The sequence below is a fragment of the Alligator mississippiensis genome, chromosome 1 (genome assembly GCF_030867095.1).
Source record: "Alligator mississippiensis isolate rAllMis1 chromosome 1, rAllMis1, whole genome shotgun sequence".
Lineage (NCBI taxonomy): Eukaryota > Metazoa > Chordata > Crocodylia > Alligatoridae > Alligator > Alligator mississippiensis.
In genome coordinates this window covers 173,726,028-173,753,640 of record NC_081824.1, presented here as the reverse complement: position 1 = coordinate 173,753,640, position 27,613 = coordinate 173,726,028, and the positions used below count along the sequence as shown (strand labels likewise).

General features: G+C 48.1%; 1 protein-coding gene across 1 annotated transcript in view; it reads left to right on the top strand.

The window, feature by feature from the left end:
- Positions 1 to 27,011, top strand: part of LRFN2 (leucine rich repeat and fibronectin type III domain containing 2) — a 337,027-nt gene extending 310,016 nt beyond the window's left edge. The window contains exon 4 of the mRNA XM_059717085.1: positions 26,815 to 27,011. Within this exon, the coding sequence (XP_059573068.1) occupies positions 26,815 to 26,929 (115 nt within the window). The 3' untranslated portion in view covers positions 26,930 to 27,011. The remainder of the gene's footprint in view (positions 1 to 26,814) is intronic.
- Positions 27,012 to 27,613: the final 602 nt, after the last annotated feature.

Below are 27,613 nucleotides of genomic sequence, written 5' to 3'. Positions count from 1 at the left end.
TCTGACTGTTGTCAGAGCCTATGCCTACTGTGTGATAGCTGCTCCACCCCCAGATCCCAGGAGTGACAGTGCATGCCCTGGGTTTCTGCTTGCCACCCTGCTCCCCATGCTTCACTGCCACAATGACTGCCATCTGGCCCAGGTCAGTCTCAGCCCTGCCTGCTCCCTTGTGCTGTGTGGTCTTGTGGCCATGCTCACCACAGCATCTGAGGCCCCCTATGAGCATGCTGCTGGTGCCCAGCCCCTGAACTGTTGCTTAGACCTCAGCAGGGATCCTGACAACGTGCATGTGGATGATGCCACTGTGGCCATTCACCAGCTCCTGGGGCTCCAGCCTCACCACCTGTAGGCCCACCAGGGGCATGTCATCCAGATCACCTGGGACAATGAGCAGTGGCTGGAATACTTTTCAATGACCCAGGCCACCTTCCAGGAGCTCCTCCTTCAGCTCTGCCTGCTCCTGGAGCAGCAGGCCACCACCTCGCAGCTGCCCCTTCCCACAAAGAGCTAGCTGCCCATTGCCCTGCTCAAGCTGGCCATACCCTTTAGCCTGTATTATGTTGGCCACCTCTTTAGCATGGGCAAGGTAACTATGCACTAGGAAGTGCTGGGGCTCTCTGTACTCCAAGTGCAAGGTGGTGATAGGCTTCCATGCCCTGGACTTTCCTCAGTACATCGAGGCCCTGGGTGGGACCTACATCCTCATCACTTGCCTGCCCCATGGTAACTGCCCTTACTATAGCTGCAGGGCATCTATTCCATTGTGCTGCAGGCTGTTGTCAACCACCATGGTGCCTACTAGCTTGGAAGCACTTATGATGCCTGCATCTTCAACAATTCTGTCCTGCCAGCTGTGGTGGAGAGTAGACGCTTTGTGCCAAAGGTGCCAGACCTCCAGCTGGGCAAGGTGATTGTCACACCTCTCCTCATCAGCAGGGATCCTGGTTTTCCCCTCATAAAAATAAATAAATAAATACAATAAACAAAATCACAAATTCTCTGTGCACCCTGCCACAGACAGGATCAGGAAGGAATAAAAGGAACAAACTTACCTCATGGAGCAGGAGGAGCTGCAGCAAACCCCTCCGCAATCAAGATGATCAGAGGACTTGGCTGGGGCTGCGGCAGATCAAAGGCTGCCCTGGCAAACCCAACCACAGGAATTCAAGACCGAGAATAAGAAAGTAGCATGGGAAAAGAGTGAAGAGGGAGGAAGAAGGACCATACTGAGGAGCAAAGAAGGAACAGCTGGATCAGGTAGGCAGCCAATGGGAAACTGCCATGATGGACCCAGCTGAAGAGAGGGATATTTAAGGGACTGCGAGGGAGCATCCCAGGGAAGGCAGAGGAAGGAAGAAAGCGGCGAGGCGAGGCGAGGCGAGGCGAGGCGAGGCGAGGCGAGCAGAGCAGAGCAGAGCAGAGCAGAGCAAGCAAGCAAGCAAGCAAGCAAGCAAGCAAGCAAGGGAAGGAGATTGAGCAAAGGGCCAAAGTGCAAGCTCCGACCCTGCGACATACCCGACAAGATCCAGCCAGGAATTGGAGCTGACAGAGATGCTTGAATGACTGGTGAGTCAGATTCTGGGGGGTGAAGGGAACCATTTGGGGTCTTAAGGGGAGAAGAAGATGAAGGTGATATTACTCTGCCAGAAGGGGAAGAAGAGAAAGTGGACCCCAGTCACAAAAGGGTGACAGGAGAACCAGAGAGAGAGAGAGCTGTCTTGAGGCCCACGCAGGCAAGCAGCCACTTAGACAAAGAACCGAGTCAAGGTCCTTCAACCAAAGATAGTAATGGACCTTAGAGACAATCAGCAATACCCAGAACATCAGGTGTGGTGAGGACAGAGGATGGGGATGGTGGAGCCCTGCAAAGAGCCACTGATATCCTGAGCCCATAGCTATTCTCAGTTGTCTCTCAGTAGTGTCAAGTGTATCTCCCACAACATCAAAGGCGGGGCAGGTGATCTACAATAGTGAGACACTACTATTCCAGCCAGGAAGTGACATAACTCTGGGCAGTGCAAGAACCGCCTTACATTCTGATTTTAAAAAATTAAAAAATTGCAAATTCTCTAATAAAAAACCCAAAATCTGTGATAAAAATTAAAGGTCCCCTATGTCCCCTACCCTCCCCAGCCTTGCTAGTGCCTCTCACTCCACCCCACCCACAGCCTCCCCAGGCCTGCTTGTGCCCCTTATTCCCCCTACAACAGCTCCCCAGCCCCACACACACAGGCACAGACAGATATACATACACACACCTACCTGCTGGGGAGTGGGGGGTGGGGGGAAAGGAAGGGGTTGAGGGGGACAGATTGAGAATGGGGGAGGAGGATTGCATCTCTGTGCCTGCTGCCAGGAATGGGGAGGGCAGCGTTGCCCCTCTACGGGCCACACACACGCTGCCCAGGCAGGGAGGAGGGAAGCTTGCATGCAGCAGCCGCCACACCACTTCTGCTGCAGGGGACGATGGCTCGGGGCTGAGGGAGTGAGGATGTGTTGAGGGAAGTCATGGAGTGCCTGCCCATCGGTGGGCACTCCTGGTGTGGCTTTCCCCAACACCTTCCCCTCCCTCAGCCTGGGTGGGTGAACAGGTCGGGGGGGCAGGCAGGAACAGAGCGCGACCCGGGGCACAGCAGCGGAGGGGCAAGGGGCACTGCTGGCCCCATGTGACACACCATGATGCCCCCCATCCTCCACCTTGGCTCATTCTGTGCCCACTCCCAGGAGCAGAGCTGCGGAGGGTGAGGGCAGTGGTGCCCCTCTCCAGGCTTCACACGTACTGCCCATCTGGGGGCGAGAGGGGGATGCATGCAGCACCCACCATCACCACACCTTGCACTGCTTGGCCACAGCCGGCGGCGGGAAAGCCCCCGCTCCCTCCTGGCCCCGTACTGTTGCTCTCGCCCCCTGGTCCTGCTCTGGGCAAGCAGCCTGGGGCTTGGCAGCAGTGGTGCAGTGGTGGTGTCATGCAGGGGCCACCACCACCACCACACTGCCACTGCTGCTTCTGCCCACCACTGCACGACCACCAGCAGCTGCCCCCACACTGCACCTCCACTCATGTGCATTGGCGGCCACCAGCACCACTGTGCCACTGCTGCTGTGCCCTGTGCTGCTTACCCAGAGCAGGGGTGAGGCAGCAGTGTCCCTCTGCAGGCCTCACATACCTGCTCAGCCAGGGCAGGGGCTCACACGTGGCGGCTGCCACCACACCACCATGCCCCATGTCCTATGCAGCTTTCCTACTGCTGGCCGCAGGCAAGTAGTGTGAGGTGTGGCCATGCAGTGGTGGTTGTGGCTTCTGTGTGCGAGCTCCTCCTCCCCCCTGGTCAGGTGTCTCATGGGTGGCCCACAGAGGGGCACTGATGCCTTCACCCCCCTGGCCCCACTCCTGAGAGTGGGAACAGAATGAACTGAGGTGGGGGGCTGGTAGTGCCCCTCACCCCTCTGCCATCATGCCCTGGGGCACACTGTTCCCCACCACCGCCTGTCCAGCTGCCTGCCCGGGCTGAGGAAGGGGAAAGCCTCACCAGGAGTGCCCACCAGATGGCAGGCACTCTATCTCTTCACCCAACACATCCTTGCACCTCAGCCCCCAGCCAGCTTCCCCCCCGCCCCCCAGCTCTGCCCTGCAACTCCTAAGCCCCACTTACCTCCAGGAAGGAAGAATACTGATCCTCCTGAGGCAGCCTCCAGTGGTAAGTGAGAGCATTGGGTCCCACCCTTTTCCCCCTCTCCCTCCCCCTCCGGGCAGGGCTGCGGCTTTTCCCCCACTTCTGCAAATAGCTCTTGCAGGCTGGAACTCAGACAGCCTGAAGAGCTGTTTGCAAAAGGGGGAGGTCTGTGGGTCTCCCCACTAAAAGGGAAAACCCACATTTTCTCCGATTTAAACTGGGAAATCCATGGTTTTCTCCGTTTGCTCATCAGGGACCCCACCTACCCACTCCTCTCCTCGATCATGCAGCCCTACACCTGCCAGTTGGACCCCCACCAGGCATATATCACATAGAGCCTGGGCCGGACCTGCATGCTGGTGGAGTATGCCTTTGGCCACCTGAAGCAATGTTAGTGCACCCTCACCACCCCACGATCATTGAGGCAAACATCCCCCAGGTCATCATTGCAGCCTGTGTGTTGCATAACATCTGTGAGGCTCAGGGGGTGGTCTTCCATGAGATGTGGGCAGAAGAGGTGCAGTAGGCAGAGAACAACTGTCACTTGGAGTGCCAGCTTCAGTGGCAGTGACAGCAATGACATCCCCTCCCCACCCCCATCAAGACTCTGAATGAGCTGCATACCTGGCAGCAGGGGCCAAGGCACTGGTAGACCATGTACTGCTGCACTCCCCACTGTAGTGGCTAGTTATGCTGAACCACCTGGATGGCCAGTCACAGATCCCAGTCCCACCAAACCCCCCTGCACCACACTCACTGCAGACAGTTTTCTCTAAAGCACTTTATTCCCCTCCACAAACACAGACCCAATTGCCCCTCCCTCCCCATCAACAGATCCTGTCCTCTATCTCCTGAATGACAAAGCTGGGGCAGGCAAAACTCCTCCTCCCTAACCCACAAGTCCCTCTACCAAACATCCCACCCACCATCAATAAAGCACTCTCTTCCCCATGCACACTATATACAGTGTGCTCTGTGTGTCCTCCTGGAGTGGGAGGAAGTGGGGTGGGGACACCTATATAGTGGAGCTCAAGGACAGGAGGGCAGCCCTCCAACCTCTGGCTGCACCACTGTGGGTACACACACTGTAGTGAGGCCAGTAGGTGGGGGGCTTGCCTGGGGGGTGAGATCAGCAGCTGCTCTGTCAATGCAGCTGGCCTCCCCTTCTGTAGCCAGTGGCCAGAGCCAGCAGGGCCCAGGTGAGGTGTTGGTACAGCTGTGAGCAGCTCCTGCTCTGGGGCCATATGGAGCCAGGTAGAGTGGCAGGGGTGTGCTCAGGCAGAGGGTGGAGACCTAAGGTGGGTGCCAGGGCAGGGGGACCTGGATGCTTAAGGCACCACTACAGCTGAGCTCAAGCCCACTGCAGGCCTTGCCAGTGGGTGTCATGTGGCTGCCAGGGGGCAGGCAGGGCTAGATCTAGGGACAGAGCAGCAGGTGGCATGAAGGTGACCGCCAGGGCCAGGATGGTGTCCAACACCCAGTAGTCCTGCTCCATGGCCTCAACTACCCTGGCCACCATGGCAGCCTGGTGCTCGTGGGCCTCCAGAATCCTCTCAAGGAGGGTTATGTGCCTCTCCTCAAGGGCCAGGAGCCAGCTCTGGAATGCCCCAGACTGGGGCTACCCAGTCCCTCTCCCACTCGTTCACACAGTCCTCCACATGCTAGGCCCATGAGTTCACCAGCTGCTCCTCTGCCACAGTGACTAACTAGTCCAGCAGCAGGGTCCAGTCCTGTGTCCACCGCTGCCAGAGCTGGTGCATACAGAGGGCCCCAGCTGAGGCTGCTGATGACTCTGACAGTACATCCCCATGCGCAGCTGATGCCTCTCTCCCATGTTCAGCTGCTGGACCTGGAAAGCCATGAGAATGAGGCTATTTCGGAGATACCATGCACTATACCAGTAGGCTGTGTGCTGCCCAGCCTCATATCAGGGGTCTTACATGCAGGAACCATGGTAAGTCAGCCAGGCAGGCCCTGGCACAGGCAGCTGCCAGCTGATCCCCCACCATTCCCAACTCACTCTGCAGTGGCAGGTGGGCCCCTGAGTGCTTGTTGCAGGCAGCCTGCCTTTCCTGCCCCCTTTCCAGGCCAGGACAGGCCTGGGTCCTGGCAGCACCTGCTACCACTCCTCCAGACCCACTCCCTCTTGCAGACTCTTAGCTGTCTCTTTCATTGCCACCAAGTTCCCAGCCCCCATGTTCAGGGAGCTCGGGGCTCCCAGGCAACAGGGATGTGAAGCTAGTGGCACCCCCACCCTCCCCCCAGTGGGCCTTTCCAGAGAGTCACCTTAGGGCAGCTCCCCACCCTCATGTGCCTTGTGCCCCAAGCATGCCCCTGTTGACAGTATCCCGGGTGCACTATGATGAGCCATTTGCGCACACTGAGGGGAAAGGCTCCTGGTGTCCCAAGGGGCCCTCCCCCACTGACATCTTGTCACTGCTGCCAGGATGTGGCAAAGGATCCAGAAGGCCATCTGTGCTAGAGAACATGTTGTGGCTCTGCTCAGAGGTCAGTTATCCTGAACCACTGCACCTGCAGGGCCTTGACCTTTATGTGGCACTGGCACGCTGACTGGCCATGCCTGCACTCCCGCATAGAGCCCACCAGGCCCTCAAAAATGAAGGTGTTGGAATGCCCACTCTGAATGAACTGGCTCTGGACCAGAGTCTCACCCCACAGCACTAGGAGGTCTGCCGTCTCATCAGGGACAATTTACACCCTGGGAGGGTGTATGTGGCATTGGGGACAATGCCAGTGTGGCTCCCTCTATGGCCCTCAGGGGCTGTGGGTGATGGTCTGAGCCTGGACAGGTGCTTGCAGCGCACATCATGGGCGAACAGTATGGAACAGGCCAGCAGACAGTGGGGCTGGCCCAGGGACCAGTACTTGGGTCTAGGCAGGGTGGTACACCTGGCCTGGGGCCTCTGCTGTGGGATCCATTGGCCAGGGGCAGGCAGTAGGTGGCACAGGTCCCCGGGGTCACCACAAAGTTTTAAAGGGCAGTATGGGGCAGGCAAAGAGCCACCCCAGCCCTGGGGCTGGAGAAACTCTAAGCCTGGCGGCCTTGGTGGACCCCTGGTGGTGGGGCTGACTGGGAGCAAATTTGCTCCCTGGTGGCATCTACATGTGTGCTACTGTACAGTAACTACAGAATGGTTAATTTGCTGCCTTCATTTACAGGTAGCAACTTTACTGCAAAGTAGACTAATTGACTGTGCAGTAAGTAAGTGCCTGCATGTATAGAAGGTGACACTTTACCATACAGTCAGTCATCTGCATGGTAAAGCATCTTGTGTAAATGTGTCCAGAGTGTGACACTTTGATCTGGGTTTTGATTCTGAGCTTTGCTAGAGTTCATGTGTGTTCTGCTCCCTGGGTTTTTGCTTCAAGACCCTTTCTAACCATAGACAAAACAGGGAATACAACCAGATCATTTGGACTAAGTTAGGGCACGGATGAACTGAGAGCTAGAAAAAGATTTCTTGACTACAAGTGACATCAAATAACATTTCATGGGGACACAATGTTAATCCTAAAGAAGCAGTAAAGATCTGGTGCTGGCAAAAATATTAGGAAGAAAGCATTTAAGAGAATTATTTAAGAGAATTATTTAAGCATTTAAGAGAATTATTTCTGGTGTTTGCACCACCAGGAAGATGGACTGAGTGACATGAATTACCATAGCTAGAAGCTATCTACCTGTTTCCATATTGACCAAACCTCCATGGCATTTCTAAGAGTCCACAGAAGAGCCACGCCCATGATCAGAGGTCAGGAAAACAGACCTTACGATGATAGGCTGAGAGCCATGGGACTCTTCAGTCTGGAAAAGCGCAGGCTCAGGGGTGATCTGATGACTACCTACAAGTTTATCAGGGGTGACCACCAGTATCTGGGGGAACGTTTGTTCACCAGAGCACCCCAAGGGATGACGAGGTCGAACGGTTATAAACTACTGCAAGACCATTTCAGACTGGACATAAGGAAGAATTTCTTCACTGTCTGAGCTCCCAAGGTCTGGAACAGCCTGCCATTGGAGGTGGCTCAAGCACCTACATTAAACACCTTCAAGAGAAAATTGGATGCTTATCTTGTTGGGATCCTATGACCCCAGCTGACTTCCTGCCTTCAGGCGGGGGGCTGGACTCAATGACCTTCCAAGGTCCCTTCCAGCCCTAATGTCTATGAAATCTATGAAGAAATGAATTATTTTTCTGTCTAGGCAACACAGCTAATTCCAATGAGTCTAGAAAATGGATCACCTAAATGTAGAAAGAAGAGCTAAGATTCATTCCCTGCCTTAGAAAGTATTGAATGTTTAGAAACAGGAGCTCAGGACCATCTCACTATGCTGGGTCAACTTTTTAGAGCTTCTCTTTGCAACCATAACCCTTAAAAAAAAGCTAGGTAAGGCATCAGAAAAATTGTGAGTGTTACCCATGTCCCCTGCCTACTGCTTCACTTTGAGAAACACTGAGTGTTGGGCAGAACTTGATCCAGACCCACTGCGTTCAGGTCCTTGCAGTACAATCTTGATTATCAAATGTCATGCAATACCCACAAGATGTTTGCATAATCAAGCTTTCACATAATCAAGGACATTTATAAAGTACTGAATACATAGTAAGATGAACAATTTTATACTAGATAAAAACCAGTTACAGATGATTGCTTTTAGAAATCAAAAATATCCTACATTCGACTTTATTATAGTTGGATTGATGTCTTACAATCTGACCAAAGTCCCAGTTTTTCTTTTCTTCTTTAAATTTTTTTAATCTTCATTTCATCCCTGCATATAATTAGTTACACAGCGTCTGAAAAGCCTCTTCTGACTGAGGGCCTGGATTTTGATCTAAAAACAAATTATAAAATAATAAAATATACTTATCTGGCCCCTTTTATAGCAAGAGCTGGAGGCATTTTACAAATCTGAGTTAAGCCCATGAGTATCTTGTGATGTGAAAGCTGTTATGCATTATGTCTATTTTACTGTTGGGGAAACTGAGGCACTGAGAAGCTAAGTTAGTTCTTTCCAGTTTATACAACACAACTGTGGTGACAGTAATTCTAGAATCAAGGTCCTAAGCTCTACCCACTGGAACCATAATTTCCCCATTAAAATCATAAGCTCCCATCCTAAAGATGGTGCTAATACACTGAAAACAAATAAAAAAATAGACATGTTTCAGACTTTTCCTAAACTGCAGACTTGAGAAGCTATCATCAAGCTTGACATATAAAAGGAATGACCTCATTCCTGCTAGCTGTTAAATCAGCAGCTATGAGGCAGAGCAACACTAGATAAAAGGATGTAACTAGTGCAATCCCAGCAAGATGCAAGTCAAGGTTTAGATTTCACATCACGAGCAGGGCTTGTTAAGTATAATATGCTTATAGGTCAATATCACACTAGGGCTGGCTGGTTTACGGCTTGGGTTTTCTGTAGCCACCATAAGGGATTGTGAAGTTATATAGACATCAGTACATGAAAGGCAGTGTCAGGTATGGAGGCAAAATAGCATTTCATGAGAGGCCAAAAGATGCTGGGAAGAAAAAGGAAAGGGAAAAAATCTCTGTAATGTAAATTACATTATACATAAAGTCTGAGAGCATGAAAGGGGGAGAAATGAACCTGTTCTACCAAATAAACGCTCTGAATTAAAACAGACAAGACATCAATGCATATAAATCAAGACCAAGTTAAATGACTTGAGGATTATGGCACAAAGCTTCAATATTTTTTCACATAGTTAAGCCTGTCTGGATTGTTATTGCTTTTTACATTTTTTTCTTTTTCTTTTTTCTTCTTCTCCTTCCCCCACCATTTTTGGTACAATAGCTACTATTGGTAAAGGTATAAGCTTGAGAGAGATAAATTTTTGTGAGCAAGGGGACAAGGCTGAGATTCAGGGTTCTGGGTTTTATTCCTGATTCTGAAAAATACCTCTTCTGTGACCTTGGGCAATCCCATAAAAAATAATCACCAGCAGAGTAGAAAAGTTATGTTCCAGTAGGTCCTTTAAGCCCTGTCAGAGGCATATGCATAGTACTAAGCATCTGGCAGGCCATCCCCAAGATGAAGAATTTAGTCTCAATAAATCACACAAACACAGGATGGGATAGGAAGGTGGCCTGAGCGGTATTGCACAGAAAGTGTGAAGCAAAGTAGTGACTGAAATCCAAAGTCCTTGGATTCATATCTAGGGCTCTAGCCACTGGACCATACTTCATTTTAGCCATCTTGGCCAATCTTTCTGAAATTCTTTGTTTATTAACACTACTGAAAGGCACAGAGACTATGATAAACTCCATTAAAAAGACACTAAACCCATTGGCAATCACTGGAGACTACAATTATCTATTCCTGGTGCCGTAGCAAGTGGGGGAAGGGGGGTGGGGGGAAAGAGGCATGACTGTGCTGGGAACCAAAGTGAAGGGATGCCAACAGGTGCTGTCTAGGTGGGTCAGGGCATGGAATGAAACTGCAAGTGACTTTTTTGGGGAGCATGGGGAGGGCAGCTCCCATTGCTTCATGTATTCCCAGACAAGCATGGGGGGGGAGGGGAAGGAAGGGCGTGTGCTCCCAGACTTGTGAGCGGGGCAAGCATGGACTGCTGCTGTGGGCTTTGCCCCTTGCATCAAACTTCCTTGCCATGTTACTATCTATTCCTTCATAAACTTCTCAGTAGGTGGTGTGCCACAACTCTGACTCAAAATTCCACCTCACAGATGTCATGTAATCTGGAATTCTGCATGAATGGTTTGTGCTGAAAATATTAACAAGGGAATTTTAGTTTGTACCAGTTAATACTAATCTAGTTCAATGATGTTCAACTTTCTGGTCCCATAGGCTAGAAGTGTGGCATGGGGCCAATCCCTGGGCCCAATCTGGTGTTTGGGGTTGTTCCAGGAGTATGATCTGGCACACTGGCTTGGCTGTGCATGCCAGCCTAGCACCATGGGTAGTCTGGTTTTGCATACTGGAAACAGCTGCTTGCCAGCTTGACCCCATGTGCCAGATAGAGCCATGCACTAGCCCAACCCTGCCTACAGGCCCCACCATGTGCAAGCACCATCTAACATGCAGGGCCATGTAATCTGGCCCTTGGGGTTCCCCATGAGTCTGGAATTTTAGCAGCAGGAGAGCTGCAATTAATGCTGCCACTGATCCCCAACTGCCAGATTTCTGGACCTGTGGGAAGGTCCACAGGCTGGAAGACATGACCTCCTGGACCAGATCTAACCCATGGAACAGAGGGTGAGCATCCCTGATCTAGTTCACACCAGAATGCAGTAGACATAGAGCCCTTGTCACCAAAACATAAACAAAAGTCAATTGCTCTTTTTAATATTCTTATCAAACTACCTGCAAAAACTAAGATGGGCTAACAAAGTTGAGTTTCTCTCTGATCCACAGAAGTAGTACCTCCAGCTTCAGGAGCAGATGAACTAAGTGTGGAGTGGTACAGTTGCACCACCCTGTAATTTCTGCTTCACCCAAACTTTAAAACTGACTGTCTGGGCGGGGCAAAGGCCTTTCTATTCAGGCAGCAATGAGGGAGTCAATTGATTTCAAGACACGTTTTCACCTGCCTGATTCCCCAGTCTCCCTGGCTCCCTCACTGCTGCCTGACTTTAATGGCCTTTGCCTCTTCCAGTTAGTTCTACAGTTTGTGTGAAGCAGGAATCAAAGGAGGGCTCAACTGCTCAACTCAACACCCCCCGCATCAGCCCCTGAAGATAAAGGTACTACGTCTCTGGATCTCCCTGATCTCTCCCCACTCCACTTCTTAAAATGACCCTCTCTCCTTTTTAATGGTCTTTGTAACAGGGTGGCCTCCTTATCAGGTCTTTGCCGGCCATCCTGCTCCTGGGGTAACTGCCCACTTTGCTCACTTGCCACGCCTTGATGGAAAAATATGAGAGATGTTACTAAGTTGGGTGGCTACCCATTACTTGCCCTGCTAACAAGGGCCTAATACCCACTCTAACCTCCCTGACATGGGTCCCATGCCTTGCAGATGTTACTCTGGTGTTACTTCTCTGGCCTATGGCCGGAGCAGACTGGGCACACAGTTGTAGCTCTTCTGTATAGCCGTGGAGGGCCACTCACATGGAACCCCTCTCTCACCAGGGTCCCATTTACTCCACTGACTCTCACACAGCCTCTTTCACACTGCCCTCTCTTAGGACCACACTCATCCCACCCAGCCTCACCCAGCTTCGGTCTTAGCTCTCCTTGCCTCAGTCAGCCTCAGCGCAGACTGTTGGGTGTCTCCCACTACCCTCACCTGAGCAATTCTACAACTATTGGCCCATTTTGCTCCTGGGCCCTCGCCAGGCCACTATGCCCCACTGGGCCTCCTCACTCACCCACATTCACAGGCCTGCTCTAATAGTCACCCCTCTCTCCCAGGGTCTTACTTACACCCCCAGGCTTTATCATGCCACCAGGGCATGGCCCCAGGTCCCTCCTCTGGCCTGAGCTCTGCCTCAGGGCTCCTTAACGAGCCCTGGGCTCCCCCTGCTCATTAGTACACCACCAGGGATGCAGGGCTGGGGTTATAAGGCACCCCAACCCACCTTTCACCAGGGAAGTAACTGGCCTGGCATTCCCTGGGAGCTCCCATGCTACTAGGAGCCCCACCTGACCACCCTTCCTCATCAGGGTGCAGCTTTGTGTCTTACCCAGGACAAGGGGTCACCTCCCCCCCATAGCCCCTGCCCTTACCTCCTGACTCTGGCCAGAGCAGCCTCTCAGCCTGATGTTACTTCCTTCCTTCCTGCAGTAAACTGCAGCCCAGCTTATGTCCCTGTGACCAAAATGGCTGGCCTCATCCTGCAGCTGGCTGCCACCTGTTTGCTGCCCTTAAAGTGGCAGGCACCAAAGGTGCCCAGCCAGTCTTCATATTTCATTATTCAAACTATCCTTTCTTCTGCAGTTGTGCTGTCTGTTAGCCATTCCTAGTAGCGTGAACGGTGCGTGCCCCCGCTGGCTGGGGGTCACAGTGGTGGTGGTGTGAGCCCAGCCATGGTAAGTGGGGGAGCTCCCACAGCTGCTGCAAGTGGCGGGGGGTAGTGAATGCCAACCAAGGGAACCACAGACCAGCCACAGATGCCACCAGCACTGTTGGTGGCAGGGTGGAGAGTGGTGATCAACCACAGGCACCACTGACAATGTCGGCAGTAGCTTTTTTTGCAGGGGGTGCACCACGACGCTCAAGGGGTGCACATGCACCTGCGTGCACCCCCTAATGCATTGCCCCTTTCTGGTAGTGCCTCTCTTCTATTTTACAGCTCTACCGGCCACTTTTAGCTCTAGCTAAAACCTTAACTCATGTGTAGAAATGACTGACAGCTATTGGAAGTACTGTCAAGATGCTCAAGAAGGCTAAAATTTAATTGTATGGATCTAAATAAGAGATGTACATTTAGCTATAATCACCAATGGCTACAGGACTAGTGATACAATATTTTTTACTATTTTTTCCCAGTTTATTGTTTTTTTAAACCTTATATACACCCTAGCAAATTAGTGCATGTTCCAGTAGTTATATATTTTTTTGCTTTGATCTTAAAATAGTGCTAGCCCTCTAGCATACTGATAAAGATTCCAGTTTCTCTTTAACTGGAGAAAAAAATATTTTGTGTTCTGGATTGATGTGCCAGACCATCTTCACCCCCCTTTTCAAAATCCTAGATCACCCATGTCATCATATATAAGCCCATTCACAGGCTGACTTGAGGGTACCAATGTATATACTCTATCTGTTGTCTTCATAAAGACAGGACAGTATCCTTCAGAGTTGCCAGGTTTGAAGCTTTTGCCAGCCCTAAATTCACTCTGAAAAGCACAAAAGGGAGGTTGGCACATTGGCCTTTCTCCCAGATGCTGCCATCTTCTATTTGTAAAGAAATATAATGCATTTTCCTACAAATAACTGTATAATACTGTAGATGTCACTGGTTGGGGTGATGATAGTAACACATTTTTTTCTTCTGAGCTTTGCAATTACTGTTCATCCCATATCTCTGTTTCTCTCTCTCTCCCTTTTTTTCTTTTTGACTTCTGGGAATATTTCCTCTAAACTCCAGTCCCTGTTGACAGTAATTCATAAAGTCATTTGGATTACATGGGCTGTGAAAGGTTTTAATCAAATGACGAATACAATTTTTGTTTCACTCCAGTCTTATTTATTTCTTGCAAGAAAAGGTTAGGAGCTATTTTGTAGCACATTGCATCATAAAGCCTGATTTGTATATTTTATTTGTATCACAGGGGTGTGGACTGTACTAAATCTGACAAGAGTTTGCTAACCCAATCTTCAAAGAAATGTATGTGATTGAAAATGGCAATAGGCTAAAACCAAGATTCCCTTATGCTTCCTTTGAATTTTAGGTCGGTTTTGACTATTTCAGTTCCACCCCTCCTGAATTACCCTTAAAGTCAGATTTAATAAACAGAAAGGGCTTCTACTTCATTTCTGCTTCAGATGTAATTGATAAACCCAAAAGAAAAGCCACTCCAACAGGTGTACACTAGAAATCTCCCCCACTTCACTTAAAAACAAAAAAGCTCACTTCATCCTGACAGAAGTAGCAAACATTGCAGAGTGTAGGATTAGAATTCAAAAGGCTTTTATGGAATGGAAAATATAGGCTGTAGATCACAAAATGAAATTTAACAAGGACCAAACACATAAATAAAAATTGGGGATAACTGACTAGGCAGTAGCACTGCTGAAAAGGGCTTGGGGGTTATCAGTGGCAATGCATAGGGTGTGCACATGGGTGCACGAGCACCCCCTGAAAGCACTGGTGCACCCCCTGACTGGCCGTGCTTGTGCTTAGGTGATGGGCAGGAGGGGCAGGTGGGAGCACTGGTGCCCCCTCTGCAAGCACTGGCTGGGGAGTGGAGCACTGTTGCGCTCCCAGAAGCGGCTGCAGCCACTCCCGGAAGCAGCTGCAGCAATTGGCCGCAGCGATCAGCCATCTCACAATTGGCCATGGGGGGACCGCCCTCCAGTTGGTGGGGTCAGCCATGGGGGACCCCTGGTCACTGACTGGTCCCTGGGTGGGGCACATCCCCCCCAATTAAGGTGGCACCAGTCACCCATGGGGGTTATTGTTGATCTCAAACTCATCATAAATCAACAATATGTTTCTATCACTAAACAGTAAAGGCAAACATTGTGTGCAGAATGAGGTAAGTGAGAGTACCATGCCACTCAATGCCATTTAGTAGGGCTGTGCGAAATTTTGCCAGCAGTTTTGTTTTGATGCTGTTTTGACTCGTTTCGAGCTTCAAACAGCAAAATCAAAATGAAACAGAGAGCTTCTAAATGACCTTGAAATGAAATGAGGCAAGTTGAAACATTTCAAAATGTTCAGAACGTTTCGAGTTTCAAAGCTAAAGTTGGGCTTGCCTTCAGGGAAACAGAAACTAAAGTAAGAAGAGGGAGGGGGAAGAGGGGGGAAAGAGTGTTCTCATCATTGACTGTGTAGCTGGCCAGTGACTGTCATCCTTTCCTGAGGTCACTTCCAATCACAGTGCTCGGGGAGGGAGGCAGGATGGAAAAATTGCATAAAAGGCTGCATTGTTTGAACTGCCCTGCTTTCTGCCTTGTTGTCAGTTGAGTGAGGGTGCACCTTAACACACACAGTGTCACCCACCCATGTCACGAGTTTTGCCTGTCAGCAGCTAGGGGTGCAGGGCTCCAGAACCCAGACTCCCCCTGCACCTATGTCCTTGACAGCTGGCAGGCTTTGTGGCTGCAGCAGGGCCTAGCAGGCCTGCAGTTTTCACTCCTCTGTGCCCCAAGACAGACACAGTCCCACAAGCACCCATGTCATGAGTTTTGCCTGTTAGCAGCCAGAGGTGCAGGGCCCCAGAACCCAGAAGCCCCTGGACCTATCTCCTTGAAAGATGGCAGGCTTTGTAGCCTTATCAGGGGCTAGCATGCCTGCAGTTTTCAACCTGCTGTGCCTTAACACACACACACTGTCACCCATGTCACGAGTTTTATTTGTCTGCAGCTTGAGGTGCAGTTTCCCCAAAACCCCTGCACCTATCTCCTTGAAACTTGTCAGGCTTTGTAGCCTCATTAGCAGCTACCATTTCTGCAAGTTTCATCCAAAGCAGGCCATAAATGACAAAGTTATAGGCTGTTTTGAGCTTACCCATTATAGCCTATGGGTGAAACATTGAAACAGCATCAAAACAACAAAACTGTTTCGATGAAATGATATGGAACAGTGGTTTTGAATTGAAATGAAATTCGAAACCAAACGCTGTTACGTTGAAACGCAAGTCAAAATGGAACAGTGCCATTTTGCACAGCCCTACTATTTAGGCCTCAGCTAGAGGGGTGGTGTGAAGTTCTGTGTTATAAAATTATGGACATTTTAAGATGCAATTCTGGACATTTTAAAAAGGATGTAAAGAAACTAGGAAAACCCAGAGGCAAATGATAAAGATGATACATGTAGGAATGCAGCCATATGAGGAAAAGTTGGCAAAATTAAGTCTCGTTAGTCTGGAGTAAAGGAGCTTATAGGGGGACACGACAACAATACTCATAAAGGAGAGTGAAAACAAGTTCTCTCTGTTGCCACAAAGGACAGGACAAAATGCTATGGGTTTGAAATGCAGTAAAGTAGATTTAAATCCCAAGGGGAAAAATAAAACAAACAATTTCCTAACTGCAAGAACAGGACAAAAATGGAACAAGCTGCCTAGAGAAATTGTAGAATCTGCTTCCCGGGAGGTTTTCAAGAAAAGACTTTGTAGGTATTTGTTTGGAATAGTATAGGAATAGTGCCTCCTGCATTTGTGCAGGGATTGGACTAGATGATCCTTGAAGTCATTTCCAATACTATGATTCTGTAATTCTACCCTCTTCTGGAGATCCCAAAGCATTTAATTTCTGAGGAACTTGAACTCTAGCTAAAATTCAAGATCAATCCTAAATTCAAGCCTCTTGCCTCAAGCTAATCTGAATCTGAACATTCCCTGTGCTAGACCTCTCTCATTAAAGAATATAGAGGACCTAGTTCTGCTGTCATCAGGTTTTGTACCACACCTAACACCATAGGCTCTGACTAGCACATGATTCCCTGCTGCTTTACAAATCTGGAGGAATAGCATGTGGTGGATGAATACCCAACAAGTTCAATGATCATACTGGGACTCATAATAGGAAGTGAAACAGTTAAGAAAACAATTTGCATCTTGTAATGGCAGCATTTTTGGTTCAAACTGCTAAAAGCAAAGAAGAGTACGTAAAATGTATGGAGTTTGAAAAATATACCCTGAAAGACTATGAAATGAATTGCATAAAAATGAGAATTAAATTTCACCAGGAATCAGTGATGAAAATTAATTTAGCTACAGTTTCACTGGCTATAGTTGGACACACTTTCTTTTACTTCCTGTCCTAAATTCTGGTGTGGTGTTGTTGGGCCCTGTTAAACACTATCACCCCAGTAGTATCTGTATTTCAGTGATAGATGAAGCAATTATTTTACATGCAAAGCATTTTAGGATTCTTCAATATGAAAAGTTGTAGATATGTTATCTTCTAGATATAAGCATGCAATATAGTGTTAGAGTAGCAATCAAAATTCCTGGTGTAATCAAAAAATATGTAAAAGCAACAGAACTCTGTGTTACTATGTAGGGAAAAAAATCAAATGAATTTAATATGATAATTAGAATTTGTTATTATTGCTGGATAATGAGCCAGAGGGGAAAAACGTACAAGAAAAGGTCATCTGGCAGAGAAGAAATATGTTCCACTGTATCGCTACAGTGAACAATTGCTTTCTTGTATGGCAATTAGAGCAATAGGTTTTTATCAGGTTATCCTGGCTGCCTTATCAGTCAGCAAAGAGAAATAAGTCCATCTTCAGCTATCTTTAAGGAACATTGGTTTCTGGTAATTCATCTGGCTGTGGACACACATTTCCCATTCCTCTTGAATGTGAGTGCCTCTGAACACACACCTTAATGGCTGGCAATAATGAAGCTGTGTTGGGGGGGGCTTCTGCACTAGTTTCATTCCTCCTGCACTGCAGCTAAGATCATATAATGATCCAAGGAAACTCAGTGAGAGGAAGATGAAACTGTTCATCTTCAGAGCACAGCCCAATTAGAATGCATCTGGATCTCCACCTCACAACTGAATACAGTATTTTTTTTTCCCTGAAGTTTGGAAAACTTTGGTTTATTTCCCTGATTCTTTTCTTTTTCATTTGTTGTGCCTTTCTACAGTAATAGCTTCTATCTGAAAACAGAGGAAAAATATTCAAACTCCATGGGAAAAACTAGTCTCACTGTATTTCCAGCATGCCCTGAAGCAGGAAGTCCTGGAAATGTCACAAGGAAGACAGCTTTAATGAATTTTTCAGCAATAGTCAAGGGACTCCAAGGGAACATCCATCCTTGTGGGTATTTAGCCGTGATGAAGCACTGAACTTCACAGAGCACCAGCTTCTGGTTCCAAGGTGGTAAATGAAGAACAGCACTTCAGTTGTGCAAATGTTAATAAGTGGGGAAAGAAATAGTGATGAGCAAACCTTTACATCCTTATGTAATCAGCCCAACTACTGAGTTATGTACTGAGCTGTGTATGGGTAAGCAGGGCAGAAATGGAGTGGAAAGTGGCTTGTGATAAGGCTCCACCTTATCCTCACCACCACCCCATCTGCTAAATATATTAGGTGAGCCAAGGAGGAAGGTGGATTTGATAGTATAGAAGTAAATCACTAGCTCCCTTGGAGCAAAGGAAGAACAGGAAAGGCATTAAAGTCTGAGGGGTAGTTTCTGTTTTGCAAATTGCATGTGTCCAGTAGCCTGAACTGTGCTAAAGACACAGTCTCTCCTTTACCTTAATTTAAAACCTTGTTTTTTTCCTCCCTGAATGTATCTGGAGTAGAAATCAGATGAAGAATTAGGGGCAGATGATTCAGGACATCTGGAACGATAAACATTCATCCTTCTTCATTTCACTGAACTGTGTCATTGATCTGTGGAAGACACAGCTCTTCTTGATAGGAAATTTAGGAAGTGAATATTGGAAAAAAAACCTCGGTCTTTGTGACAAGTACCCAGCTATGGTCGTCTTCATCATCATATAATCCCTTTCATAAAGTCATCAAGCTTCATCCTGCAGCAAGTTTGGTTATTTTTTCCCAAACACTCCATTGGAAATGGGTTCCAGAATCCCGCAGCTGGTACAGATGGAATTTCTTTTTTTAACTTCCAGTACAAAACTTTGTGGCCAGTTAATGACCAGTTGTTTGTGTGTCAAGATTGCGCTTCAGATCAACTAACTTTCTTCTGTCCCTCATGTTTACCCTTTCAGGTGAACTCACAGGCTAGGGACAGAAGTTACACATAAACTGGTTTAAGTGATCAGAAACTGGTTTAAACCTGTAACAGAACAGAAGTTCAGTGCACATAAACCAGTTCAAAATTGCTGAAACTGGTTTAAGATAAACCTGGTTGAATGCAGCATCAAACTTAACTGATTTGGGTCAAACCGGTTTATGAAACTTCTGTCCCAGACCCCTTCCTGGTTCAAGTAAAATCACAGTCCCCCAGCATCCCAGCATGCTTTCCAGCCCTGGGCTGGGCTGGGCTGGGCTGTGCTGTCTGCTCCAGAGAGCAGGGCTGTCTCCTTCCCTCTGACCCCTAGCTGGAGCAGTGAGGGCCAGCTGACAAGGGGAGCAAATCCAGCTGGGGATGCAACCCAGTCTGCAGGGGTCTGCCCCCTCAGGCAAACCCCATCTCGGGTCTGGAGCCAGGGAAGGGGTTTAAACACCCCTTCCTCTGCTTGAACTTACTGCTGGCTGTGACTGTGGACTACAAATCCCACAGGCACCTGGAAGCAGGAAAAGGAAATGATGAGCAACCCAACAGAGTTCTGCTGCTGTAATTCTGGACTGCAAATCCCAGAGACCTCAGGGGCAGTAGGAAGAGGAAGTGAACACATCCAGAGAGTTATACTCTAGTGCCTCCCTCCCCTCCCCTGTTTCTGGCCTGAGCCACTGCAAGAATGTGGCTGCATTTCCTGAATAAAAGGTAAATGTCTGTTCACTTGTGTTTTAATTGAATCTATGCATCTTACACTAGTCTGAAAAGACTGAATTGATTCAGCTTCTGACTTTTTGACTGTATGTACCTAGCCACAGAGCACAATCTTATCTCCCCTTTGGCCTTTGTTTTCATAGGCTAAATAATCCCAGTTCTTCTAGTCACCTCTCTTATGATATGCTTTCCATTCCCTTTATCATCCTAACAGTCCTTCTCTGCACCTGTTCAAGTTTAACATCACCTTTCTTTGAACAGGGATGGCCAGAATTGAACACAGGATTCCAGATGAAGTCTCACCAGTGCCTTGTATAGTGATATTAATAATTCCCTGTCTTTGCTAATACATCTTAGCATTTGTCTTCTTGGTTGTATGTAGTCAAAGATGTTGTCAGATGAATGTATATTTCTAGTGACTCCGGTTCTACTGGGATAAACCAGATACAACATGGGTTTCACACTGTTATGGGCACACATTGGCAGAATATCACCCTTAGGATAGACAAGTTGCACACGTTAAAAATCTTGTTATCTGGAGCTTTGGCTGATTGTTCATGCTTTTCTCTGAAAGATTGTAGTTCTTTAGAGCCCTTCAGGTAAAGAGCTCATCTCAGAAGTCACCCATTCAAAACTACACTGTTATAAAAGATTAACTGCAGTGACAGCAGTAGCCAAGAGCGAATCCTAATGCAAACTATACAAAAATGTATAATAATAAACTAGATTTCACACTGAATCATGATAATAAAGTACTCTTTACCAACTATGAAATAAAAATGGAACAATGCTATGGGAAAAAAAATCAAACTGGTGGCTCATAATCATCCTGTGATAGACTAGTACACAAAGTTTTCTCCTTCTATGTCATTTCTGCCAGATGGTTCATTAGCTTGTACAAGCAACCATCTCTTAACATGGTTTCACTTACCGCAGTTTTGTTCTAACACTCATTTAAAATACCTACCTAGTTTCACTCAGCTCTGAGAGCGTTTTATTATAACACTCAGCGCGGGTATGGGAAGAAGCAGTGGCAGTGGCGGTGGTGAGGGAAGTGGTGAGTGGCAACTGGCAGGAGCCCAGGAAGGGGCATCAGGAGCCTGGAGTCCACTCCAGCACATGGTGCTGGATTGGGCGAGGAGGAGTAGTAGCAGCAAGAAGGGGAGGGTGCAGAGCATGAGCTTGAAGCCCAAGCTGGTGGGGCCCAGGAACACAGAATATTTACATTTAATCCTGCTGAGTGGCCAGCGGGTGGGGAGGAGCAGTGGCAGCAGTGAGAAGAGGCAGGTGGGGGGCATGAGCATGGGGCCTGGGCCAGCAGGGCAGCAGGAGCATGGGGCCCAAGGCCAGGGCCAGCAGGAGCGCAGGACCTGAGTCAGTGCAAGCTGAGCCCACAGAGCTCCCCTGCCCCTGGGCTGCAGCCTGTGCCTTGTTCCACTCCAGTCATACACTCACCCATGGGGTGCGGACGCTGTCCCAAACTTGCAGTGATCTGGCGGCGGCAGCTCGTTCCAGTGCTGGGAGCCCTAGAGTGAGCCCTCGCTGGGCAAAGCAGGGCAAGGGCAGGTGGGTGGCCCCACTGCTTACCCCACACCAGAGCCCCGACTCAGTCCTCATGGGGGGGGCGGCTGCGGCCGTGCACAGGTGCACTGGTGGCCGGCGGGTGTGGGCTGGCGGGGGAACAATGAGGCTAGGAGGAGCTGATGTCTTCCCTGGCAGAGCCCACATGGTGCCTTGCTGGGAGAGGGCCGGCAGGAGCGCAGGGCCCGGGCCAGCAGGGCCCTGGGTGGGGCTGCAGGAGCGCGGAGTCTGGGTCGGCAGGTGGTGCAGAACCCATTATCTTTATTTATATTAAATCCTATGGGGAAATGGGTTCGCTTAATACTGTTTCACTTAGCGCTCAGTTTTTCCAGAACCAATTACGAGCACTAAGCGGGGGTTGCCTGTAGTAGTATCTATTCTTATAATTTTGTATATGTGTATGACACAGCGTTCAGTTTCAGTCCACTTACACTAATCAAGTTCTCTGGGGATGTGTCTACATGTTCATTAATGTGCTTTGCTAATGCGCATTAAATTTAGTACCTCCATTGTGAGATACTAGAAAAAGGTGCATTAGCCTATTTTAATGTGAATTAGCAAAAGCATACTTTTTTTTAAATAGAGCTTTAATGTACATTAAAATAGACTAATGCACATTAAAGCACATGTGTGGGACTCCAGATTTTCTCCTTATGATATTCTGAGCCTCTTCTGTATTGCTGGTGCCATCACACTTTGCGGGTGTACAGAGGTTACATTTTTACTGCATGATGAGGCCCCCAAAAGTGCCCTACAGCTGTAATATAACAAACATTCACGGCTGAAAGAGCGCTTTTAAATTGGCTGATAGCGTGAAAAGTTAACCCTCATCTGATGAGCCATCAGAAGAAGGCACTCTAGGGTAGAGCACCTTAACTGACCTGTGTGCAGTTTCACACCAAGTGTTACTTTTGGGTGATTCCTCCTGCATCCCATGAGCCTTTGCACTGTGCTGCACGCTAGCCTTGCATAGGCAAAGTTTGTCTTCTCTGCTGCCTGAGCGCTGGGCTGGCCTTGTCCCCAAGTTCATAGATTCATAGATTCATAGGTGTTAGGGTCGGAAGGGACCTCAATAGATCATCGAGTCCAACCCCCTGCATAGGCAGGAAAGAGTGCTGGGTCTAGATGACCTCAGCTAGATACTCATCTAAACTCCTCTTGAAGACCCCCAGGGTAGGGGAGAGCACCACCTCCCTTGGGAGCCCGTTCCAGACCCTGGCCACTCTAACTGTGAGGAAGTTCTTCCTAATGTCCAATCTAAATCTGTTCTCTGCTAGCTTGTGGCCATTGTTTCTTGTAACCCCCGGGGGCACCTTGGTGAATAAATACTCACCAATTCCCTTCTGTGCCCCTGTGATGAACTTATAGGCAGCCACAAGGTCACCTCTCAACCTTCTCTTGCGGAGGCTGAAAAGATCCAGTTTCTCTAGTCTCTCCTCGTAGGGCTTGGTCTGCAAGCCCTTAACCACACGAGTGGCCCTTCTCTGGACCCTCTCCAGGTTATCCGCATCCTTCTTGAAGTGCGGCGCCCAGAATTGCACGCAGTACTCCAACTGCAGTCTGACCAGCGCCCGATAGAGGGGAAGTATCACCTCCTTGGACCTATTCGTCATGCATCTGCTGATGCACGATAAAGTGCCATTGGCTTTTTTGATGGCTTTGTCACACTGCCGACTCATGTTCATCTTGGAGTCCACTAGGACTCCAAGATCCCTTTCCACTTCCGTGCCACCCAGCAGGTCATTCCCTAGGCTGTAGGTGTGCTGGACATTTTTCCTCCCTAGGTGCAGCATTTTGCATTTCTCCTTGTTGAACTGCATCCTGTTGTTTTCTGCCCACTTGTCCAACCTATCCAGGTCTGCCTGCAGCTGTTCCCTGCCCTCCGGCATGTCCACATCTCCCCATAGCTTTGTGTCATCTGCAAACTTGGACAGAGTACATTTCACTCCCTCGTCCAAGTCACTGATGAAGACATTAAAGAGTATCGGTCCAAGGACCGAACCCTGTGGGACCCCACTGCCCACACCCTTCCAGGTCGAAACCGACCCATCCACCACGACTCTCTGGGTGCGACCCTCTAGCCAATTCACCACCCATCGGACTGTGTAGTCATCCAAGTCACAGCCTCTTAACTTGTTCACCAGTATGGGGTGGGATACCATATCGAAGGCCTTCCTGAAGTCTAAGTATACGACATCCACCCCTCCTCCTGTGTCCAGGCGTTTTGTAACCTGGTCATAAAAAGAAACTAGACTGGTCAGGCACGATCTGCCTGCCACGAACCCGTGCTGATTTCCCCTCAGCATAATTTGTCCTGCCGGGCTCTCACAAATGTGAGCCTTGATAATTTTTTCAAAGACTTTGCTAAGGATGGAGGTGAGACTGACCGGCCTATAGTTGCCAGGGTCCTCCTTCCTCCCCTTTTTGAAAATGGGGACCACGTTGGCCCTTTTCCAGTCCTCCGGGACTTGGCCTGTGCACCACGAGCTTTCAAATATTCTCGCCAGTGGCTCTGCAATGATGTTGGCCAGTGCCTTCAGCAGTTGTTAATGACAGCCTCTCATCCCAGCCTTGCCTCCTCCTCTGGCCAGCTGAGAGCCACAGCCTGGCTGGGGGGAGGGAAAGGGGGTCAGTGTTTCTCCCTGACAAAAATGGCACCATATTTAAAAACTGCAGTTTTCAGCTCCCTAGCAATCAGGAAAAATTTGCAAGTGGGGTCCTTTCACCAATCATCAGTGGGGAGTGGGGAGGAGGGGTGTGCAGGGGAACCTGAAAAGTAAAGGAACTACAGTGCACCCCACTTCTGCTGTTAATTTGGTAGGGCCCTAATGATAGTACTGTTGTAGGGGACTCTGGCTGGTCATGGCAGGGGGCTTCAAGGGCAACATAGGAACTGGTTATACCAAGGAATTCTATGCTAAGGAGATCCAACTGATTTCCAAACCCTTCAAGTGACCAGGGTGGAGCAGAGGTGAGGAAGGGCATCCCCAAAACTGTTTCTTTTTCTGAATGGTATTTTTAAAAGACACCCCTCATTTAATTTTTAGAGCTGCAGACAACAGGAACTTCAGGTTCTCAGAAACTCTCAGAAGATACTTAGCATCAGAGCAGTACCAAACCCTTGAGGTACATGCCTAGCCATGGGCAGGTTGCTAAATCTCCCAGTCTCAGGGGAACAAATTGGGGGAGAGACCCTACACATAGCACACCTGGCCAGGCTGCTGGCTCCTCCAGTCCCAGGGGCAATGCGGGGAGAGACACCATCCTACCTTCCCTCTCCCTCCCCCCCAGCCAGGCTGTGGCTCTCAGCTGGCCAGAGGGAAAAGGCAGGGCTGGGCTGAGAGACAGTCACTGACAGCCTGGGGGTGGGATCAGCCACAGTAGCTCTAGGCAGATTGACTGCTTGGCTATGGCTAGCCCCTTTGGCTGCACTTGACAGTCTCTGGCAGTCAGTCCCCAGAACGTGAGGAGCATGCTGGGAGGCGTGCGACAGAGCCCCCTGTCGCCTGGCTTCAATTAGTGGAGGGAGGCTTCAATCCTACCTGCCCCCTACCAAATTCCAAACAGCCTTTATGTTCAATCACACTGTGACTTTTAGCACTTTGTGTAAAGTGTGTAAGTTATAGTGCAGTTGCAAGTAAGTGCCTTCCTGCACTTCTGTACGTACCCTTTGTGTCATTAGCCATTTTATGACCATACCATTATTTTTTTACTCCAAAGTCATTAATGAAACTAGTAAATAAGATTGGTCCTAAGACCTGTTGCCATGTCTCTTTTAGCCATCCCCTTACATGCCTTATTATCGTAGGGTGCATCTTATCACATCTTCCTCATTTGAATCAAGTTTCCTGTGTGGCTTTGCTAAAGCCCAGACAGATAATATCTACTACATTTCCTTTAACTAGAAAATCAGTCACTTATCAAAGAAACATCTAGTTAATCTGACATGATCTACCTTGGTAAACCAATTTTGCATCTTATCCTATTTCCCATTTTCTAGCAGCTCTTTAATAATTTCTTTCCTTCACAAACAGAAAAACACTAAAATCTTCCATACTACTAGGTCAAACTAATGGGTTTAGTTCATTTTTTATGCTTTTCCTAAGTATTGACACTACATTTGTTATTCTAGATTCCTAGGGAACTACTCTAAACTTCATAGACTTATTAAAAATATCACTGCTGTCTAATATGCAATTTAATGCAATTTCAGGAGCAATCTGTGTTGTAGATGACCCAGTTCTCTTGATTTGCATGCATTACACTCTTTCAGTTTTCCTTCCCCTTCAGACATCATCACGTCTCTACTTTTAATCTCATTCCCAGAAGCCAACCTATCTTGCCACCATGTTCAATATGATCATCTTCAGTGAAGACTCAGACCTCTAAGTGGCCTTTCCCCCTTTGAATTTAATAAATGTTCTAGAATCCTGGGCTTTTCAGTCATCACTTGCTTCATGTGACCAGTCTTTACTTTTCCTTTCCCTTCTGCTAGTGAATTCAAAAAATGTGGACTCTTCTTCTGTTTGTGATGGCATAAATGTTTCCCTGAACTTTGTGCCAAGTCCTAGGTAAAAATTCTCTGGAGCGGGTTGTCTTCCAAAATGTCCAGGAACACTTCAAGTCAACTGGGTCAGAACTGCAGAAGAAAAAAAAGCTTCTTTTGTTCTGTAGTAATATTGTCAACCCCCACTCAAGCTACAAACCAAATTGTAACAAATCAAAGTGCACAACTTTCTAAGCAAAAAACATTCCTACTGGGAATATCTACACGAGGCATTTACTGCACAGTAGACTAATCAGCAGTGCAGTAAACATTTCACAACTACACATGCGTACCTGTTAGGTTAGAGCAAACTAATTTACTATGCAGCAGGTTGCAGATAAATAGAAGTACTATCCTGCTGCTGAGTTTTTTACTCCACAGCAGCACATGTGTAGACGCTGCCCTGGCTGGCTGGTGCACAAGGGTGCTTCAGTGCAGGGGCTGCCTGCTGACTGGCCCTAGCTAAGACACCTTGTGCCCTAGTCAGCTTCCCCACAGCACATTAAGCCCTGGGCTGGCAGGCTAATCCCCGAGGCCCCTGCTAGCTGGGGCTGCTCCAATCTGGCTCAACATGCTGTGGTCCCAGGTGCATGTGCACCTAGATCAATAAACTCCAGAGCAATAAGCGGAGTTTATTGCTTTGCATTAATATGTATGTGTAGATGCACCCATTATAAAAGTTAACAGAAGTATGTTTGCTTCCTAACCTTAAAAAAAGTTTTAAAATTTCGACCAGTTCTAGACCTTTACAAATATTCAATTTTCTGGTTCACTCTTGCAATTCTGAAAGATAAGAAAAAACAATTCAGGTTAACCATAAAATGATTTTTTATGGAGTTAGGTTTTTTTTCTGGTCAAATAATTTAAATAAGCTTAATAACGTTTTGTTTCCTTCCTTGTTTGTCTGCCTATGCCCTTAGACCAACACGGCTACAACCTACACCCCTACAACATGGAAGATATCGAATTCAGCCATCTGAAATGGAAACTGTACAATCCAGGAAGAGCACATGCCAACTGCTGAAACTTCTTTAGCCTGCCAAAGGGTTTTTGAACTCAAAAGCTTGCTTAATAACTATTCTCCAACTATTTGCGTTGGTCTAATAAAATATATCAAATTCACCCAAGGAACCTTGTCTGCTTGTTTCCTTACAGGCATTTTAGTGCCTTTGTAATATATGGTACATAATTTTTTAATTAAAATCCTTTTTTTTTCTTTCCAAAATGCCAAAACAGACATTTTGATGTTTCCTGAATTTTTCTTTACATTTTTGTTTTTCCCCAGAGTGAAGAGTTTTACAAAACTGAAATAAATTCTTCACATAATTTTCATGTCACAGTTGTTTGGGTAGTTTGGCATGCAAAGGTGTTGGGAGGGAGAGGCAGACCAGATGCAGAAGAAAAGAAGTATCTGTGGGCATTTTTACATGAGCTCTGGGAGGCATGGGGGGTGCTTTAATTAGCGAGCTGTGCTAATTAAAAGCTCCCAAACATCATGTGTTTCCTCCACTGAAAAATGGCAGCCAGGTGCTTTGAATTAAAGCTCATCAAATGAGCTTTAGTTCAAAGTGCCCCTCTGCCATTTTTTAACATGGGGATGCTGATACACATGATGGTAGAGTCTGCTGGATTGCATTCAATTGTGACGCACTAGATTTCTAGTGCATCAAAGCCAGCTCCTTGAACATGTATAGGAGCCCTGTGTGTCTGAGCAAAAAA